This window comes from Clinocottus analis, unplaced genomic scaffold, assembly GCF_023055335.1.
Source record: "Clinocottus analis isolate CAN_PGR_092001 unplaced genomic scaffold, fCliAna1.0.p SCAF_8, whole genome shotgun sequence".
Classification (NCBI taxonomy): Eukaryota; Metazoa; Chordata; class Actinopteri; order Perciformes; family Cottidae; genus Clinocottus; species Clinocottus analis.
This window is the reverse complement of record NW_027176240.1, coordinates 21,308,372-21,329,135: the sequence shown is the minus strand read 5'-3', so window position 1 is coordinate 21,329,135 and position 20,764 is coordinate 21,308,372. Positions and strand designations below refer to the sequence as shown.

Below are 20,764 nucleotides of genomic sequence, written 5' to 3'. Positions count from 1 at the left end.
CGGCCAACCGTTCCTGTTCCTGAGAACAGCGAGTGGATCCACAACGCGCTTCTGTTTCATTCCATTGTCAACATTTCATTGAGTTTATTGTACTTCCATTGTATTGGCTGTATAATAAATACCACTGGGCTGCGTGGGCTTAACTTTGTTTTTTGTCGTTTTCATTTTCGTCACGGTTTGGGTTTTTCTGGGTTCCTGTTTAATTTTGTAGTTTTGTCCTCTGTTCCCCTGCACTTCCTGCACCTGCACTTCCTGCCCCTTTTTTTTTTTGGAAAGAATAAAGTTGCTTTCTTTCAACGCACATCTGCATTTGGGCCCTCTCTCCGAGCCTCCCGTGACAATTTATTTGTCAAAAAAACCATGGCTTCATCGCGGTGTCTCTCTTTGTTTAGCTGGATTAGCATCATGCTAGTTAGCATCGGTCGCTGTTTGCGTTGCATCAATTTCCTCCCGCCTCTTTCTGCCCCGCTAGTTCCCATCCTTCCCAGTTACCTGGCCGGCCTGGACTCGGCAGACGGGACGTCGCAGAACCAGACCTCGTCGCCGCCGGGCCCTCCGGCCGCCTTCCACAGCATCGTGTCCTTATACGACAACACCGTGAGGTCGCCGGGCTCCAACGCCACGGCCGGGACGACCGACGCGGCACCGACGACTCCCGCTGCGACGGCGCCGCCGCTCAACTCCTCCGAGTGCGTCGGGTCTCACACGCCGGCCAGTGAGAACGTCAAAGTGGGATTGCTTTTCGCCTCCAAGGCCACCGTACAGCTGATTACCAACCCCTTCATCGGGCCACTCACAAACAAGTAGGTGTTGTGTCTCTCTGTGTGTTGAAGCACTTGTAACCGGTGGGGGGAAACAGGTTGAGGGTTTTCTCAGGCAACCTGGGACGTTGCTCCTGCCTTTAGATCAAAGACTGACACCATTAGGGGATATAATGTTTAATGATTGAATTGAGACGGCCCCTTGAAAATAATCTAACTAGAAGAGCCAGGTGCATTTCCTTTAAAAGTTTGTTTCCAACATCGACTCAGTTGTCTTTTGTTGAATTATCCACCGACTTTAAAGTCGTGAACTTTCAACCAACGCCGATGAACTTCCTGGTCCGCAGACCCGGATCACAAGCAGCCACATTTTCCCCAACCCTCTGAGTTGTTTCATGACGCATCCCATCCTGCGTGTCCCAGGAGCTCAGAGAAGTGAGAGCCCAACGTACAACCTAAAAAATGAAGGACACAGGGTCAAAACAGCCAGTTCGGAGAACAGACATCTGGTACCTGAGTGTCCCCGAGGGCTTGCCTTACCCTCTCTCCGATGCTGCATGTGACGGCCCCCACGGCACTGGAAGAAGGCATGGCGGGAGGGCTGAGGTCAGACTCGGGGGTGAAACAAGCCGGACCGAGCTTCAGGTTACGGGTCGCTGACAGAAATAAATGGAAACGGTTAAAGAAAGAGCCTGGCTGCTGCATCTGGGGCGAGGTGAGACCGAACGGCATGAGAAGATACTCATGACGGCCGCTAGCAGTGTTAAATTAGTCTTTCATTCTTCTCCCCTCCTTATGCACAATTATAGAGCCAATGAAGGGGGATGAGAAGTGAGTCTTTGGACAGCTAATGTCGAGTTGGTAAGGGTACCAGAAAGGTCCAGGATCCTCCAAACAGGAAGCGGAGGATTAGGGGACTCAAAGTGCTTCTTAGCAGAAGTTGACTGCCGGTAGAAAGATCCCCTGTGGACCAGACATTGTGTCTCTTGAGGCAGGGGAATCCTAGAATGAGGGGAGGAAGAAGAGGTGAAAATTAAAGGACCTCCGTGCAACATTGCGCAGAGTTTTATGGGCGACTTTTCACAGCCGCCGCTTGTTCAAATCGTTCACCCCTTAGCGGTCCGGGAAGACTTTGGGCGCCAAGGCTGAAACTCGAATTTGGGCCAAAGCGGCACCAGGGCTGGAAACTGGTGCAGCAGAGGCCTAGAGCGAGGATCGACGTGTGCCATCAACGCCGATGGAAGCTTAGAAGGTCTCTTCCCGGTCTCTCTAACCCAGAGGTGTAAAAACCTTCCCCAATGATTCAAACAGGGAAACATTGCCGTTATGCATGCGTTCCTATGCCATGATTTTGACACTCCAGCAAATTGAGGTGAGCTGATCGTCATGATGGTGAATTCTGCCTCCTTGAGCCAGAGGTAAAGGGTCAAAGGACTTTGTTTTCTGGTCTGGCGACTGCTCAAAGAGCTTTAACGCACTACATGTCTTCCTTCACTCACTCACACTCATTTATACACTGATAGCAAGGTGCCACCCGCCCAGCAGCATTATCTAACATTCATTACGTCGAAATACAGCCTGTGGGAGCAATTTGGGGGTCAAGTGTCTTGCACAAGGACACATCGTCATGTAACTAGCAGAGCCGGGGATCGAACCGCTCTCATCCTGGCTCATGGCACTCGACTTGTGCTCAAATTGCAAAAAGATGTCATTTAAAAAAGTCAACTGCAATGTCTCTTTCCAGAAGTCCCGGCCAGGTAACGGAGTGTTTACAAGTTGCACTTTACTTGATGGAAAGGTGGCACAGGGTGAAGACAGAGAGGATTGATCCTGAAGCCTCCACACACAGCATTATGCTGTGGTAACAAACTCAGATTCATCCCTTTCTATTAGTCTTAGATTGTGGTGATGGAGTCTACAGACATGCTGCTGCTTCCTCTATCAAATCCCTAGACTTAGTTTATCCTCCAGATCCCTATGAGGGTCACCATTGTATTCTGTATAACACATTTGGATGGTCCTCTGTGGCACAGAGACGTGATAAACACCTGTATCTCTTCATCCATGGATCCCTTGTTGGACGTTCACCTCTCCTATCAGGTCTGGTGCTTTAAGTACCACAGGCAGGAAAATCTACTTTTAGTTTTTTTATTTTCTGCAACACGACTTAATGGTTTTCACAGAGTTTTGTCTTCTGTGATTCTGAATTTCGTGTCATTAATGCAAATAATGGGGACCTCAACAACTTTGAAAGCTGAGATAAAGGTTTGAAAGAGTGCGATTGGCTGTGACGCTCGTCAATGAACAAAACACTTTCCATAATATACTTAAACTGAATTATGCTTAAACTCAATAAAGGAAAAGACTGTTCTCATGTGGCATAATCAGCTTGTCTTTGAGACCAAAACAGAAAGAAATGACAGTGAATAAGAGATTTTCTATTATAACATTATTTCAAATGAATGCTATTGTGCCTGCTGGATGTATAAATTGGTTATTGTAATATAATTATTTGTCCATAGTAGCTTATTCTCTCATGTCCCCGCTCCTTCAGGCCTCTTTATGGCTTCTTCCTGTTTAACAGCATTTTTTATCCAATCACACGTCACCTGTCTTCCTCTCTGGAAGAGCAGCCTGGTTAAAATACATGGAAGAGCCTTCTGGAGACCCGAGACGTGTGATTGGTCACAGGGACCATGTGACCATTACCATGCGCTGTGATTGGTTAGTGAAGCTATAATCTCAGAACTTACTGATGACCCCTTTTCCACAGAGATTTAAGTGCGTCTGGTGAGTTGAATGCTGATTATGTTACAGTTTTTTACATTTGCAGTCGTATTTAATCATAAATTAGCCACAGCGCTATTGTTACTGCTGCACCTGGGGGTGCTGGTGCTTCTCCCCGCTCCAAGGTGCACTGCTGCTGCCGCTGCAGCTGTGCTGCATGTCATGTCTGCACTGTGCAGGGTCAGTGTGGCGGTTTTGTTGATATTTGGACAACATGTATTGTTGTTGACGTGACGGGTTGTGCTCTCCCCTTGCTGTGCTGACCCTCGTCGGCTCTAAGTCGGCTTGGACCGGCTCGGGCCGAAGGCGGCACGCCGGCTTGAACGCGCCGTGTATTGAGTGTGTTGGTCTGTGACAGAAACCCCAGACACTTGTTCCTCCAGTCCGCCCGTGATGTGACTATACGGCCTGAAGGCCGAGCTCTGAACCCACGGCGCCTGTGGCCTTCACCTGCTCTCTACCAGAAGCGTCATCAGAAAACATCTGTTGTGATTTGGAGCTACAGAGTGGAGTTAGACTTGACTTGACTTGCTGCCATCATAAAGGTGTAATTTTGGTTCATCAATATACTGTCAAAAGGATCAAAGTAGCACATTTTTTTGCACACTGTTTACATTTAATTTGCTTAATTTCCTGCAGTTATTGTATTTACTGCAATATTTTACTGCAGTTATTTGTATTCATTGTGTATCTATCTATCTATCTATCTATCTATCTATCTATCTATCTATCTATCTATCTATCTATCTATCTATCTATCTGACTTATACAGGTCCATTATAATTTTAATTTGCTTGGTTGGGCTTCTGATATCACTTTGAAAACAGAGTCCCAGCATTCAACATTCAAACAACTTTTGGCATAAAATACGTAATATTTTTCCATTTTTGAACCAAACGACGCAGTTTCTTGACTGAAACTCCTTCCTAACAGACCAAGACTTTGTTTTATTGTGATTTTTGTAACAGATTCTGATACTTTAGGTCCTAATATTTCCAAAAAGGTGTCTTATTGACGCTCCAGGAGGCTTTTTGGGGGAATCTGGCTCATATCATGCTGGATGTTCATAGTTAAAATCAAAATATCTTTTAAAAGTCTTTTTTTTTTTGCAGATATACATTTATTGGAATTAATTTGGGGTTCCTACGACGACTCAAACAGGGAAAAGAGGCCTGGAGACAACGCTGGTTCCACAGTTTTCAACGGGTTAACTATAAAACATATAAAAAAAAGTATAATGAAGGCTATAAATGAACGTGTTCTTTTTGCTGCTCGTGAAGCCTCGACATTCAGAGCAGAGAGTCTAAAGATGGAAACGTTAAGGACAGAAAGAGAAATGTGTCTCAGGTGAGCGCTCAGATATGCTGTAATGGATGCGAGGAGCATTAGCACTCTTTAGTCACCTTCTCCTGACAGAGGACAATGCAAGGCCAGTGGAGCGTGCCGGGTATCTGTGGGCTAATACAAGACAGCTTCCAGCGTTTTAATGAAAGAAGATGTCACCTTCTTCCGGTTAAACTGGCAAGAATGTGTCAGGAACATTTCTAAATGTGCTTTGTGTTCACGGCGTTACTCGTCCCTCATATATTTGACTTTTAGGTGATGTTTTGGTATCAGTACAAGGTTGTATTACTCACCTCATGCGTACTGGGTGTACAGTGATATCTGCACTCACAAGCTGAAGCACCTTTCATTTAAATAAACCTCGATCATTTAACATTTTATAATACTTACACACTATTTATCGTTAATAAAGCATGAGTAAACACTTAATTCATCATTTTTTAAAGCATAGTTCCAACATTAACAACATATTAATGTTCTTTATTTCTGTTCAGAAGATAACTTGTGTTAACTTTCGATGTCATTTATTAATTTGTTGTAAATTATAGATCCTCCCTGTAGATGAGGTCACACAACATACTTAACTAATACCTAACTAGCGACTAGTAAGTACCTGAATTCATCATGAATTGCAGTACTAAAACATGTTTATAAAGCACATGTTAACATTAGTGCATCATCTATAAGTTCTTAACAATTAGTTTTTTATATATATTATTTATTTTCCAAATGGAGAATCCATCATTTAGATATAAAACCCCAATGATGAAACTCAATAGTCAAGCTTATTAATCAAGAATAAAACATTTAATGGGTGTTCATGTTGGAACAATGCTTCATAAATGATAAATTAAGTGTTTATTCATGCGTTATTAATGATAAATAGTGTGTAGTTATTATATATTTTAGGTGTCACTACTTCAGAAAGAGAGAGTAAGCTGAACAGAGAGAGTTTCATCTTTGACTGAATTCATTTCATGTTTATTTGTGGAGATATTTCATCCGTCCGTCTTTCTTCTCTTTGTCCGTTTCAGAATCGGATATCAAATCCCGTTATTCGCTGGCTTCTGCATCATGTTCATCTCTACGATCAGTAAGCTCCAGCCGACACGTCGTAATCATCACAACATCAGAACGCCAGCGTCATGCCTGATGACGTGTGTGTGTGTGTGTGTGTGTGTGTGTGTGTGTTGTCTTTAGTGTTCGCCTTCTCGTCCAGCTACTTTCTGCTGTTTCTGGCCAGGTCGATGCAAGGCGTGGGCTCCTCCTGCTCGTCGGTGGCTGGTAAGCTCTTCTTCTCTGCGTTCTGTGTGACGTACTCCTGTTCATTTAAATCAGTGTTGCATTATGGGATGCTCGTAGCCTTGACGTTGCAAGGCAAGACGATCCAAAGGAAGGAGTGTAACGTTTGCAGGAAAAGGCGAAGTTGCTTTCTTCGGTGCTCCAACAGGATAAACTACTTTAAATCTACTTTATATGTCATCAGCCCATTGAAGGGGCGTTATAAGGTTTTCCAAAATTCATATTGTTGAAGGGTGTATCAGACAAAAGACATCTAGAAACATGTCAACCGCAGGTGGTATTGATTTATTCAAGTGGGTCTTTCTTTAAGTTAAAGAAGACCTTGAACAACCCCACGTCATAACATCCAAACTTTCCCTTTCAGTGACGAAGACTTCAGCTAAATACCCACTTTGGCATAACTGGAACGTATATGAGGGTTTCTTTTAGTTAAAAATGTCATTGACAGTGTAACTTTTGTGCTGCCCTGTGTCAGGAACGGTTGTGTTACCTTTCATGTTCATCTTTGTGTTTCAGGGATGGGAATGCTTGCGAGTGTGTACACAGATGATGCGGAGAGAAGTAGTGCCATGGGGTTCGCCTTAGGCGGTCTGGCATTGGGAGTGCTAAGTATGTGTACTTAAGCAATAAGGGACGAGAAGCAGTACTGTATAGTCAATAATGTACAGTTCAACTGTATGTTATTGACAATTCAGTACTTCCTCGAGTACCTTATTGCCTTTATAATACAGTTACCAGCGACGAAGCATGTGTAAGCTATTATATTGTGTGCATAAACAGCTGGGGCTTTTATTGTGGAGGGGTAAATGGAATAAGGGGCGAGAGGCAGTACCGTATTGTCAATAATGTACAGTACTGTCTTGAGTACCTTATTGCCTTTATGATACGGTTACCAGCAACGAAACATGTGTAAGCTATTATATTGTGTACGTCAACAGCTGGGGCTTTTATTGTGAAGGGGGAGGGAACGGAATAAGGGGCGAGAGGCAGTACTGTATTGTCAATAATGTACAGTTCAACTGTATATTATTGACAATACAGTACTTCCTCGAGTACCTTATTGCCTTTATTATGCGGTTACCAGCAACGAAACATGTGTAAGCTATTATATTGTGTGCATAAACAGCTGGGGCTTTTATTGTGGAGGGGGAAAAGAGGGTTTGTTTGATTGAAGAGGGAGACAAGCATAAAGGGGTTACCATCTTGTCTAACCTAACAGAGCAGCGTGTTGTTATTTTATTATTATTATACAAGTATAGGCGCGAGAGAAACCCTCGGCTACACATGTTTGGTAACTGAAATAACAACTAACAGTCTAATTTAAATCTACCTGTTATTATGAGTCCACTATGATATGAAACGCTCTGCTAATGTAAACAGGTGGTGCAGTACTTTATGGCTGAATAAAGTACACCCTGTGACTCACTCAACCAATCAGAATGCTTGATTTCATCCATCCGTATTATAATTAAGCAATAAGGTACGAGAGGCAGTACTGTATCGTCCATAATGTACCGTTCAAGGGTATTGTTCCACTTGTTTGATAAACAAATTAAAATGTGTCCTCTATCTCATTGTTTCAACTATCTCATGTTGAATCAAGTTAAATTAATCCACAACCAACCTCAAACCTTTGCAACGTGAGCTGTCTTCTGTCTTGAAGGGGAACAAATGCAGAGATTATAACGTCGATCTCTCTCCAACAGTTGGACCCCCGTTCGGCAGCGTGATGTACGAGTTCATTGGGAAAACCGCTCCTTTCCTCTTTCTGGCGTTCCTGGCTTTGTTCGATGGAGGTACAGTTGCATTGCTTCTTACGTCCAGACCAAAAGTCTTCTAGGATGGTGGAATGATGTATTTGTTCAACATCATTTCATATATATTTAAGAATACTACCGTTGGGATTGTTTGGCTCATTCTGTTGGTTCCCTGTGTGTGTCCACAGCTCTGCAGCTCTCTGTGTTTAAACCCAACAGGATCCAACCAGAGGTCAGTTTGTGTTCCTTCATATTACATTTCCTGAACTTCATTTGACTTCAGTAAGATAACCTTTTAAAGACAATGTTTGTATTGGATAATAAATACAGGAAGTGAAGAGACGGATTACATGCAACAAAACCCATGGCTTGGACTAACTGTATGAAAAAAAAACGTTAACTTGACGCGAGTTTAAAGTACTTTATAGTCCCCGACATTACACCTTAAATTCTGCAATTCATTTCAAGCAAAAGTTAAAATGGCTGTATAAAAAACACATAATCTGAATTACAGCAGCAAAGTGAACTGCAATATATGTCTGAATATAATAAGTGTTTATTGCCAAGTACTTACACATACAAGGAATAACAATAAGCACAAGTATATTATTAAAGATGGGTATTATTATCTGTCAACCAAGATAACACAGGCAACTAGAAGGGTACTTGAAAAAAGTATCTAGAAAATGAACATTAATGAGTTTTAATGCAGTCTGATGTAAAACATGGAGGAGCCGTAGATGTCAGCCATGTTGCAATCTCCTTAAATGATGGTTAAGGTAAATACATGTATTATCCATACAGAGGTAAAACATATGAGATGAAAGAAGAGGCTTCAGTCAACTCAGACAGTTTTTAACATGAAGTAATGACTCATTCAGAAAGAGAGGAATAATGCTCTGCTGCTTCTTGCCACAACGACACCTCAGGTGATGGATTAGTGGGAAGAACTAAACAAATACGCAGGTGGAAGCAAAACCAACAAAAATATCATTAGCGGATTTTATCATTCAATTTCCTTTGTCTTATGAATTTCTGGAGAGAAAAACAAATGCCCCGGAGCGCTCTCAGACATTTTAATAAGGTTTCACAGACACTTGCAGCGATACGCAGTAGTCCTGCTCAAATGTAAACTGAAAGCCTAATTTTAAAACTGACAGTTAAACTGAATTATTTCTCATCGAGACGTCTGCCATTTGCTTTTGTTTTGTGTTGCTGTAGCTCAGTTTCTGTTTTGTTCTCATTTTCCACATGAGATCATGTGACAGAGATCTTGTGATCTGCTGCAAGCGTCTTATAGATATAAGTCGTGTGTGATGGGCCATTATGTCCAAATCCTGTAGCGTATGCAAGTTTGAAAGTAGAGAGAAGAACGTCTGTGAAGACTGCAACCCGTTATTAAAGATAAGAATATGAATAAGAATATCTGGGATCAGCTTGTTCTGCTTGTATTTAGCAGAACAAGCTGATCTCTGTCTTTGGGTAGAAGGATTTTGGGATTTAGATTTATTGGAAAATAATAGAATTGTCTTCAGAGAGGCTGTGCATGAAATGGCATTATTATATTACAGTAATTACTGATACAAATACTATCGTTAAGTATTGCCAACCAACTCCTAGGTTAGTCCTCAAAGGTTTTATTTAGCTATTTTAGCTAGTGTATTAGCAGAGTGCATGGCAAACAAAGGAAGTATTACAATTATTTGAATCTGCTTGGACAAAAGCAGGATCTGCTTCGATGTGAAACCTTTCCTGGAGTCTTGTTTGGTTGAGAGCGACGGCATAAGCATTAATGTGTTGTTGTGCCTTTGTCCTCCACAGAGTCAGAAAGGGACCCCGCTGTTGACACTAATGAAGGATCCATACATTATAGTCGCAGCTGGTAAGAACACAACAGCAGCACAGTCGATGTGAGGAAACCTAACGTCCCCCCACTTAGGAGAAGCATCAGTGGGATATTGGGTCGGGTCAAGGTATCAGACCGGGGTCGAGGGATGGTTGAAGGTGCGCCAACGGGAAGGTTAGAGGGGGTCGTGAAGAGAAGGGTGAAGGGGTGCGATGAGAGGCTGCTGCCGTCCGGTGGCTAGAGGGAACGGCGGGGGTGAAGACTAGTGAAGGGCTATCTCATTTGAAGCTCTGGCTGTGCAGAGTCCACCGATGATCCTCGAGTCTCGTGGGAGAGAAAGGGAAAGAGGGATAAGAGAAGAACGGGGTTGGGTGGGCGGGATGTCGGAACCGAGTCGAAGAGGAAGTGGACGTGTTCGATGCGTTTGAGGACTTAAGACTCGGCTGTTTGGCCGAATTTGGGGGCCTGGTCTTTGCTCCCGAATGATGACCACGGCAACAGCGATACGAGTTAACAGATCGTTTATTGTGCGACGGAAAGTCAAGGAACCAGACCGGGGTGAGGGATGGTTGAAGGTGCGGGAAGGGTGGAGGGCAGTCCTGAAGAGTGGGTGGAATGGGGTGCGATGAGAGGCTGCTGCCGTCTGGTGGTTAGAGATTAAGGAGTCGCGGTTCGGTTTGTATGGACTTAGTCCAGTCAGACGCTGGCTTGAGGTGGACCGTGTTGGTTGGTTTTGCTGCGTTGGCAGTGATGGATGGTGGTGTAGGCGGGGTGTAGCTGTAAAAGGTCTGAAGTGAGAGGCGGATGGTTAGGTGTGGAGTGCAGTTCAGCTTTATAGAGACTGTTACGCCGCATGGATATGTGCGAGTGGGTTGAGGCTGAATGCGGAGCCCCCAAAAACAGTTTATGGTGGCGATTCGACGACTACTTGAGGTAGTAGGTAGATGGCGTCTTTTAGAAGGGTTTATTCTGAACCTGTTGGGTTCTCGACTGGAGGAGGGGTCGAGAAAGAAAAGGGGACGATAGAAGGGGGGATGAGGGTCGAGAGGTTAGGGATAAGGGAAGAGGGGTAACAGATGAGGGAAGAAAGAGGCGGGTTTGTGGTAAACCAGTTGAAGGCGTGCAGCCGCCAGTGGCATCGAGGGAAGAGGGTCGAGGGGTAAGGGACGACATGGACGTCAAGCAGGATCGCTGTCCAGGTGTAATTGCGATCGGTTGAAACCTGTGGGGCGAGAAGCACTGAGACAGTCAATGAAGGTTGGTAGTGTGCATTAGTGGGACTTTAATCGCTGGGCGGGATGTGGGGTGAGGGATGGAGGGTGGAGGACCCGGAGTGGACCGCAGATGTGCGGTCGTGAATGGGAGGTCGGTTGACTCGGGCCTGCAGAGGCTTAGCAAGTGATGTTGCACTGCCGGGTAAAGGGTAGTGGACTGTGACTGATGTGGTACCTTCGAGTAGATGGGAGGTGGATCTATATAATTCCAGTGACGTCATGACCGTATCGCAGGGCTCCCATGTGTGGCCCTCATCCAATGAGGCGCCAGTGATATGGTTTAAGTCAAGTAACATGTGGGTCGTCAAGTGTGAAGGGTTTTGTGTGTGTGAGACTCACCCGTATGGGGTCAAATCGGACTCAGTATGGATTAAAGGACACAAATCTGCCTTAAAATTCACACAGCACGACACACAGACCTCGGCTCCTGGTATCCAGAAAGAGGAGAGACAATATCCCGTTCTGATTCAGGTCCTCAGAAACGACAGAGGATCAAATTGCTTCCAATGGGGTCCACTTAGGTCAACAAACGGAAGTGCGAACTGGTTCTCTTCACCTGGTGATGGTTTCTTTTCCAGCTATGACTAGGAATCAACAGTGTGGTGACCACATGTACCTCGCAGGTCAGCTAATACAAATGCATGTGGCTATAAAATTGCATTTGTGTGCGAGTTAGCTTTTCCCATCACGTCAATTACTGTGACAACACAGTCACATCGAGTGCAGGCTGTGTTTGTACGTGGAGGTCGGAGAAGTAACAAATAAGGACAGAGGAACAAAAACAGACCATAATTGACACTGCGCCCACTTATCCTCAATCTTCCTCGCCAGGTGCCCTTTGTTTTGGAAATATGGCCATTGCCATGCTGGAGCCAACGCTGCCGATCTGGATGATGGAGACCATGTGTTCCTGGAAATGGCAGCTAGGTATTCACAGAGTACTCACTAAGTAGACACACACTATGCAGGAAGTGTCGTCACAGCACCAAAATGTTCACACAGCTTTGAGTCCTTAAAAAATGCAACCACTTAAGAGGACCCACACAATTAAATTATACGTTTGGTAATGAGGTCCTAGTTGGAGGTGGTGTTGCACAAGACTGGTGTTACACTGTTTTTAACCCTAGGATAAAAAATGCTATGCAAGTAGTCCATCGTTGTGGACATTATGCAAGCGCTCCAAAATTCCCAGTTTATTTCCATAAATCTTGCACATAAGAAGATAGGGAAAATGTGATTGGATAAAAATGCTGTTAATCAAGTCCAAAGAACACCAAAGGTTGGCCTGGCTTCTCCTGGACCAGGTCCAGAGGGGTTTCAGGCAAACCATCATCGACGTAGCAGGAGCAACACGGCCCATTGTCCGCCTGACTTCTTGACCTAGCAATACTTCCTCTTAGTGTGAAAACAGCTCCGCTTCCTGCTGATTGGTTCCTCGCTGTCAGGGCGCCGAACTGAGGTCAGAGTCAGTGTTCAATCGGGTTAATTGTTCAGTTCAGATAATTCAGTTCCACAGAAACAAGGCCCTGAATCTGGGCTTCAAATGTTGTCCTGAGACTAACTTCCAGGGACTTCTTTCTGCCATATCAACATATTTAAAGTACCGTCTTCCTCTACTGGCATGTGTCATTGAAAAGTCATGTGATCCATGTCTCCCTCCACACAGGGATGTCAGTCACTTAAAGAGTTGCTCAAACGTTTTTTAGGCGTACAACATGACGCTACCATCTGAAATACAAATGTCCATCAGTGCGTGACGTCTTCATGGCTTTATCATGAGCTCTTCCCAGTAGTCAACGTCATGGCGTCATGGCCGACATCACAAGGCAACAGGTGTCCATATGTTCCTTAAACAGAGACATATCGACACTGGCTGTCTCGTGACTCATCAGGAGACAAGTTGGTGTGTAGATATCAACATGGGAGAGAGAGTTCAATGAAAAGTCACCGGCCTTCTAATACTACATTAAATGATATTAAACTAATACATGATTATGAATTTAACAGTAGAGTACTTAATCAAGAGTAAATATGTTTTTCTTCCAACAAAAAGCTACCCTAACAAAACAAAACTAGCAAAAACCCATTTGCATTGACTCCGTTGCTGAGGGTCATCACTCAGTTTCTCTAGTTGCTATCACGTAACTTTTACACAATAATTGCTTCACCTTAACACAGTTTACACACATGTTTTACCTCGTGAATTGACGCAGTGCAAACGTGTCGTTTATCCCGCTAGATATTTTCCATACAGAGGCTCCCTGCTGCTTCCACTGTTATTGGTTTGTTCCAGTCGCTTGTATATGAAGTCTCGGTCAGATAAAAAAAAAAAGGGCGAGAGGGAAACAGGATATTAGGGTGCCGTGTGCTGGCAGGTGGAAAGCACAAGTCTTCATTACAGACAATGGAAGACGTACAGCGGCTCAGTGATGAGGCCCTGATAGAGATCTGCTTATCTTGGAGAGGCTGCGTCCACACCTTCATCTCCCTCCTCTGTGTCTGTCTGCGGCGCAGGCATCGCTTTCTTACCGGCATCCATCTCCTACCTTATTGGAACCTTCATCTTTGGCCGGCTGGCGCTCAAAATTGGAAGGTAGGGAGAGAAATTATCCTTATCTATGCTCTGTCTCCTCTGTGTCTCTCTCTCTCTCTCTCTCTCTGGATGTGATATCTGTTTCCGCTCCTCTAAATGAGTTTTCGGTGTTTTTAGTGCTTGTGAGTCTGGCTTTATTGAGACCTTGATAACACAGGTTACACCCAGCATTGTGGGAGTTATGTGTGTGTGTGAGAAGAGAAAGTATGAATGAATTGTATGTGAATAGTTTCAAAGGCTAAGACTTGTAATTAATTAATATATTGCCTTAATATGCCCATTGCAGTTTGTTTATTGTACTTTTTTTAATATAGATATAGGGTTTATTCCATAATTATTTTGCAAATGTTGTATGATGGAGAGTCAGGTTTCTAATTGTAATACACACCTAATACTTAGCATGCATAAGCTAATGTCACAAAAAGGCTTTTCCACACGGCGCCCTGCAGCCACATTGAGAACGACATCCAAGAAACCAGTAAAATGAAGATGTGAATAGTCCTTTTAGGTTAAGAACCTTCCTAACCGAGGGAAATGACCTGGTACCTAAAGTGTTGGTCGAATTCTCTAAACGCAAAGGAAAGGAGCTGCATGCTTCCTAACTTAGCTCCTTTAGCATAGGAACCACTAGACCTGCCTTTACGGAAGAAAAACAAAGAGATGATGCCGACCCACAATCCCTTGCGGTGGCAACATTTAAAGTGACATACCATTCGGCCGTTCACGAGAACAAAAATTAACGTGGCGACAAACGCAGATCACGTGAATAAGCTAGCTAATTAGCATAACTTGAAAATACGTTCAATAATCTGTTATTATTCTTTCATTTCAACTTCAGAAGCTTTGATGAAAGGGTTGAAACTCAGCTGTGGTTAGCGCTGGGAGGTGACGTGTCAGCGTGAGAAACAGAGGATCCATGTGTAACTTGAAGCTCAGATTATTGGTTAGATAGCGCTGCTCTTGTCCTCTCTCTCTTACAGATGGCTCTGTGCTGTCATTGGAATGATCTTGGTTGGAATCAGTATGATATGTGTAAGTATGAGGTAGAAGAATATGATATGTGTAAGTATGAGGCAGACCATTAGAGTGAATTCACATATAACCAATGGGATACTTCAGCACTGGTGTGTCCCTAAAGAGTTTAAATGGAGCAGTTTCAAATAGCTGAATTCTAAAGAGGATTTGTAGGGTGTGTTGTAATCGTAATAATAGTGAATGTGTTCAGAAATATTTCCCCAGCCAGTAGAAAAACAACAGTAGATCCCCTGAATGTGGATTTTTAAAGTGCTTTAGTGTCAACGGTTTATTTTCTCAAAACCAGGTTATGATTTCCATGAACCAAAAAAAGCAGTGAGTGGGTTGGAACCAAAGTGTTTTGACCAAAGTGTTTCTCGAGTAAAAATAAAAACTACCAGAATGTTCTCATTATTTTCCAAATCATATACCACCAATCTGAGTGTACAACGATCATAACGCTGACGTCAATGGACTACATGCTCTGATGTTTGTCTCTGTGTTGTAGGTTCCATTTGCCAAAAACATCTACGGTCTGATTGGTCCAAACACTGCCATTGGCCTCGGCCTCGGTAGGTCTGCTAAATGTAATGCTATGCTAAAAAAGTCCGTCCCCCCTCTGAGTGTGTGAGACATGTATTGTTTGTGGTGTGTTACAGGCATGGTGGACTCCTCGATGATGCCCATCATGGCTCACCTGGTGGACCTGCGACACGTGTCCGTCTATGGAAGTGTGTATGCCATTGCTGATGTGGCTCTCTGCTTGGGATTTGCTTTAGGTAAGAAGGACCCGAAAACCTCAGCAAGCATATTAATCTCCAGGTTATGCTGCCTCCAACGTGCCTTCCGGCAGAAAGGGGGCGTGGCTACGTTACCCCAAGTTAGCAGCACATAGCCTCATTAGCTAACCTAAACTGACCCAGTCACGTTCGTGTAGCTAGCAGCACATAGCCTCACTAGCTAACCTAAACTGACCCGGTCACGTTCCTGTAGCTAGCAGCACATAGCCTCACTAGCTAACCTAAACTGACCCGGTCACGTTCCTGTAGCTACCAGCACATAGCCTCACTAGCTAACCTAAACTGACCCGGTCACGTTCCTGTAGCTAGCTGCACATAGCCTCACTAGCTAACCTAAACTGACCCGGTCACGTTCCTGTAGCTAGCTGCACATAGCCTCACTAGCTAACCTAAACTGACCCGGTCACGTTCCTGTAGCTAGCAGCACATAGCCTCACTAGCTAACCTAAACTGACCCGGTCACGTTCCTGTAGCTAGCAGCACATAGCCTCACTAGCTAACCTAAACTGACCCGGTCACGTTCCTGTAGCTAGCAGCACATAGCCTCACTAGCTAACCTAAACTGACCCGGTCACGTTCCTGTAGCTAGCTGCACATAGCCTCACCAACCAAACTAACCCAGCGTGCCGTCTGTCCACGACTCACGCAGGGCCGTCCATCGGAGGCGTCATAGCTGAGCACATCGGTTTCGCCTGGATGTTGACCATCATTGGGATCGTGGACATTACCTTTGCTCCTCTCTGCATCTTCCTCAGGAATCCACCGGGACAAGAAGAGAAAATTGTGAGATCCAAAACACACTTAAAAACAGTCAATCAAATCGTACATGAACACAAAGACATATTATTTTACACACGTAATTATTGTAATGTTGTAATTTGGATGCATTGGTAGTTTTTGGACAGATAATAACATCCTGGTTAAAACCAAAACCTCAAGCGGGTTCATCAACAAACCCAAAGTCAGGAAATGGAACACACATCAAATGCCAAAGTTTTAACTTCCCAAATTAAAACTATCAAAAAACATCTTGTCAAAGTCTGATGTAGGACATGAGTGACTGAAGGATCCATTAAAATGTCCAATCTTTTATAAACAGTTTATTTAATAAGCAGTGTTGCTAGATTTTGCATTATTAGGATATGATATATACTTTATATTTTATTCCTCTCCAAAGGGAAATGTGGTTGTGGCAGCAGCAATCAAAGTTGCATTTGAGACATTTAAGTGCAAAAATGCTAAGTACATAAAGTGTGTAAATAAATATAGTACATACATATCTCATAACTACACAGCGGCTAAAATGTGGAATTCAAAACAACAAAAGAGACACTTTCTAAGTCTTCTCACATCTCAACAAGCAAAAGAAAAAGAAAAGAAAATGGATAAAAAAACATTGCCAATCATGAGTTATTTCAACAATATCCTCAATATAGTTAAATGTAAGTTTGTGTTCATTTAGCTGCTTTGACACTGTTCTGCTAAAAGGAAGACGTATGAATACAGAGTTAAGAGTAATGAAAGAAAGCTGAGCTTCCATACGGTTTACATGTGTAACTCACAGTAAGGGACTTTTCCAGTGTGTCTACGTGTGAATGCATTTTGACGTTTCTATCGAGGGCTTAACAGAAACAAAGACTCTCATGTTTACAGCCTTTTACGAATGGGGTGAACGGTCACTGAGCTTGCCGTCACCTGCATGCACACCTCCATCCTGCGTGCTTGTGACCCGTCGTGCAGCTGCATCCCTCTGGCTTCATGTTAGTGCGTTGGTCTCCATGCTGCATCCTGCTATCACTCATCACCTCATCACCTCCATCACATCCTGTTTGCATTCATATTCGCTGCCGTGTGTGTGTGTGTGTGTGTGTGTATGTGTGTGTGTGTGTGTGTGTGTGTGTGTGTGTGTGTGTGTGGTTTTCGTGCTGGCATCAGAGCAGAGGCTGTTCATATTGCACTGAAATGATTTTTGTAGTTCAACTTGTATTAAAACAGTCGTACACTTGGTCCAGAGAGACTCAGAGAGTTCTTCTGACACTTATTAATGTCAATGTTTTTTTAACATTTTAAATTACAGTAAAGTTTCATGGTAGGAGTTGTCTTTTTAAATGCATTTGGAAATAACTAGTTATGTGGAGGGTTAATCATTGGTGACCAAATATTATTTATTGTGGGAGGTGTTCAGGGTCAAACAATAGTGATGCTTATTAAATGTGTAGTATTTCAATCAGTCGATCAAAGTAACAAAACCATAACTTTTGACCGTACGGGGAGGTGTGACCACATGTTACATTTTGTATTTTTGTATCTGCTGCTCTTAAATAAAATGTAAATAAATGCAATACTTTCCAAATCTGATACAGTTGCCGAAGTAACAACTTATAATAAGTGTTTCAATCTGTAAATAAGTAAAATAGCAAAATATTGGTTTCTGGTCATGGACCAAATTTAAAAGACGACGGTTCATATTAATGTCAGAATGTCAGGATGAAACTAACTTTAAAGAGGCAGAAATGGTTAAAAAAAAATTAAAAAATCATAACAATGTCCTTAGAGGTGTGTACAACATATTAGAAAAATATCACACAGACAGAGAGACAAATTACAACAGTAACTGGAATATTATCCATTCAGCTGTGTGACATATCCTGGTCCAGTGTTTCATAATGCGTACGCATGCAAGTTTTCCCACTTCAAACACAGCTAGAAAGATCATAGCTGTATCTGGATAACTTGACCTAAAACACAGAACCTCCTCAAATACATAAATGTACGTTCTGTGTTTTACGAAGTGACAAAAAGTATTTGACTCGTGGCAGAAACGACACTTTCCTGCCATTGTCTTTTCAGGCTATTTTGATGGACACCAACTGTTCAATGAAGACACGGTCCTACTCCACACAGGGGACGTACTACCAGGGTGAGGACATGGATCCAGAATATGACGATTATGATTAACAGGACGCCAAGCCACGCAGGGTAACCCTTCAGAGGATCTATTTTGTTGTACAAAAAAAAAGGAACACAGAAGAAAAAAAAACTGTAATTTAACAAAACAGCCAAGATATTTCCATGTGAATGTCCCGCGTTCTGTTTTCACTGTTCTTTGTCCTCGTAGAAGTTGTACTGGAGCAAACCAAAGTTGTTCTTGATCTGTGGTTGCAAGCGCATTGTGTGAGAGATATTTTTTTAGCCGACAGCCTTATTCAGTAGAGAGATGTGTCAAAAAGCACTTTTTAGGTAGAAGGGTGCTGAGCAACAAGTACGCTTTGCTGGTTTATTTTGGATACAAATCTTTCTTAATTTATGTGTCAGCTATTAAAAGTCTCCTTTTTATTTTCTGTACGTCCATGATACTGTCTAGAACATTATTAACAGACCTTGTGCAAGTTGGTATTATATTGGGTAATTGTGTGGTATGTCAAGAAACAGTTTCTTTGTTTAAAGTCCGAGAAGACTCGTCGGTCCGATCTATGATCCTCCTTTGCATTGATGTAGCTAGAAAAGTACAAACTTAGGACTCAAGTCAACACGTTGGAGCAGCTTGAGAAAAGGATGAGGAACCACGTCCTCCTCAGAAACCGAAGCTACAGAAACCTAGCATTGTGGCAACTTCGGTTAAAAAGATCATTTAAAGTTGCTGTGGGTAATGTTTTGATTTAATAAATCATTAATACTGTAAATTCCCAAATAGTGGCCTTTATTTACCTCAGCGGCAGGGAGAACCAGGCCGAGAACGGGTTTTCATTAGAGACACGCGTGTGGGCAAAACCTTCTCGCTACCAACTCGTCAAAGACCGATTCCTGATCAGTGGTCCGACATTTCACCCCGACGCTGGGAACCATCTCGTGTTAGCTATGAACGTTAAGCTAGGATGCGTGTCAGTTTCTGCTCGTTACGCGTTTACGTTGACTACCCGTTAAACAATTACGGACATCTAAACGGAGCCCTGGATCTTAAGTAGAGGTGCTAACGGGAGGCTAAAGGGAGCCTGTTGGTGCTAACAAGAGCCTGTTGGCGCTAACGGGAGCCTGTTGGCGCTAACGAGAGCCTGTTGGTGCTAACGGGAGCCTGTTGGTGCTAACGAGAGCCTGTTGGTGCTAACGGGAGCCTGTTGGCGCTAACGAGAGCCTGTTGGTGCTAACGGGAGCCTGTTGGTGCTAACGAGAGCCTGTTGGTGCTAACGGGAACCTGTTGGTGCTAACGGGAACCTGTTGGCGCTAACGGGAGCCTGTTGGCGCTAACGGGAGCCTGTTGGTGCTAACGGGAGCCTGTTGATGCTAACGGGAGCCTGTTGGTGCAAACGAGAGCCTGTTGGTGCTAACGGGAGCCTGTTGGTGCTAACGAGAGCCTGTTGGTGCTAACGGGAGCCCGTTGCCGCTAATGGGAGCTTGTTGGTGCTAACGAGAACCTGTTGGCGCTAATAGGAGCCTGTTGGTGCTAACGGGAGCTTGTTGGCTTTAACAGGAACCAGTTGGCGCTAACGGGAGCCTGTTGGTGCTAACGGGAGCTTGTTGGCTTTAACAGGAACCTGTTGGCGCTAACAGAGCCTGTTGGTGCTAACGGAGCCCGTTGCCGCTAACGGGATCCTCGCGTTGGAGTCAGACGCTGAGGGCCACTGACCGAGCGACGGTATTTGACGAGTGAGAACTGGTTGAAATATTTATTCACTGATTTTACTCTCATCGATTCCATTTTGACATTTTCTGAATTGATATCAAGAGAATGAAAGTCAACACTTCCTGCAGAGTTTTCACAAAGTCATCTAGCCTCAGTTGTCTCTGTCCCGTTTCATTAACAGATATTAATTAATGTGGAAAAAATTGGAAGACTGCAATTGGTAAAAGTGTTAGTAACAGTATTTCTGGACAGGAAGAAGCCATCCTTTATTCGTGACCAGCCTGTAACGACACTAGCTTAACCACAACTAATAAAGTCTGGCTGATAAAAAGCGACTAATTTTAAAATATTGCAAGCCTCCACACAATCTTACAAAGCTAATCAATCTTTGCTGTAAGCCTCTCATTGCTAGTTGTGCATGTATTTCAATAGCATACCACTTCCCAGACAGACATGCATCCAACACAGTCCCTCTGTCGGCACTTTCGACAAAGTACAGGATGCGTTGATGATATTTACAATGACTGCATTACGTGCAGATCATCCAGATTCAGGGTCTCTGTATTGTAGCTTCCTTGGACACTTTTGTGGAATTGAAGGTAGAAAGCCATAGAAAGCAGAGAGCCAACCATTCTTGGGAAGACGCTTCGCAATTTGCAGTCCAA

At 43.6% G+C, this 20,764-nt stretch overlaps 1 protein-coding gene across 1 annotated transcript in view; it reads left to right on the top strand.

Moving 5' to 3' along the window:
* Positions 1-19,438, top strand: part of slc18a2 (solute carrier family 18 member 2) — a 21,164-nt gene extending 1,726 nt beyond the window's left edge. Inside the window, exons 2-15 of the mRNA XM_068568249.1 lie at positions 473-803; positions 5,927-5,985; positions 6,093-6,176; positions 6,711-6,803; positions 7,901-7,990; positions 8,140-8,183; positions 9,773-9,833; positions 11,903-11,998; positions 13,586-13,664; positions 14,645-14,696; positions 15,187-15,250; positions 15,338-15,457; positions 16,128-16,261; positions 18,329-19,438. Of these exons, the coding sequence (XP_068424350.1) occupies positions 473-803; positions 5,927-5,985; positions 6,093-6,176; positions 6,711-6,803; positions 7,901-7,990; positions 8,140-8,183; positions 9,773-9,833; positions 11,903-11,998; positions 13,586-13,664; positions 14,645-14,696; positions 15,187-15,250; positions 15,338-15,457; positions 16,128-16,261; positions 18,329-18,436 (1,415 nt within the window). The 3' untranslated portion in view covers positions 18,437-19,438. The remainder of the gene's footprint in view (positions 1-472; positions 804-5,926; positions 5,986-6,092; positions 6,177-6,710; positions 6,804-7,900; positions 7,991-8,139; positions 8,184-9,772; positions 9,834-11,902; positions 11,999-13,585; positions 13,665-14,644; positions 14,697-15,186; positions 15,251-15,337; positions 15,458-16,127; positions 16,262-18,328) is intronic.
* The last annotated feature ends 1,326 nt before the right edge of the window (positions 19,439-20,764 follow it).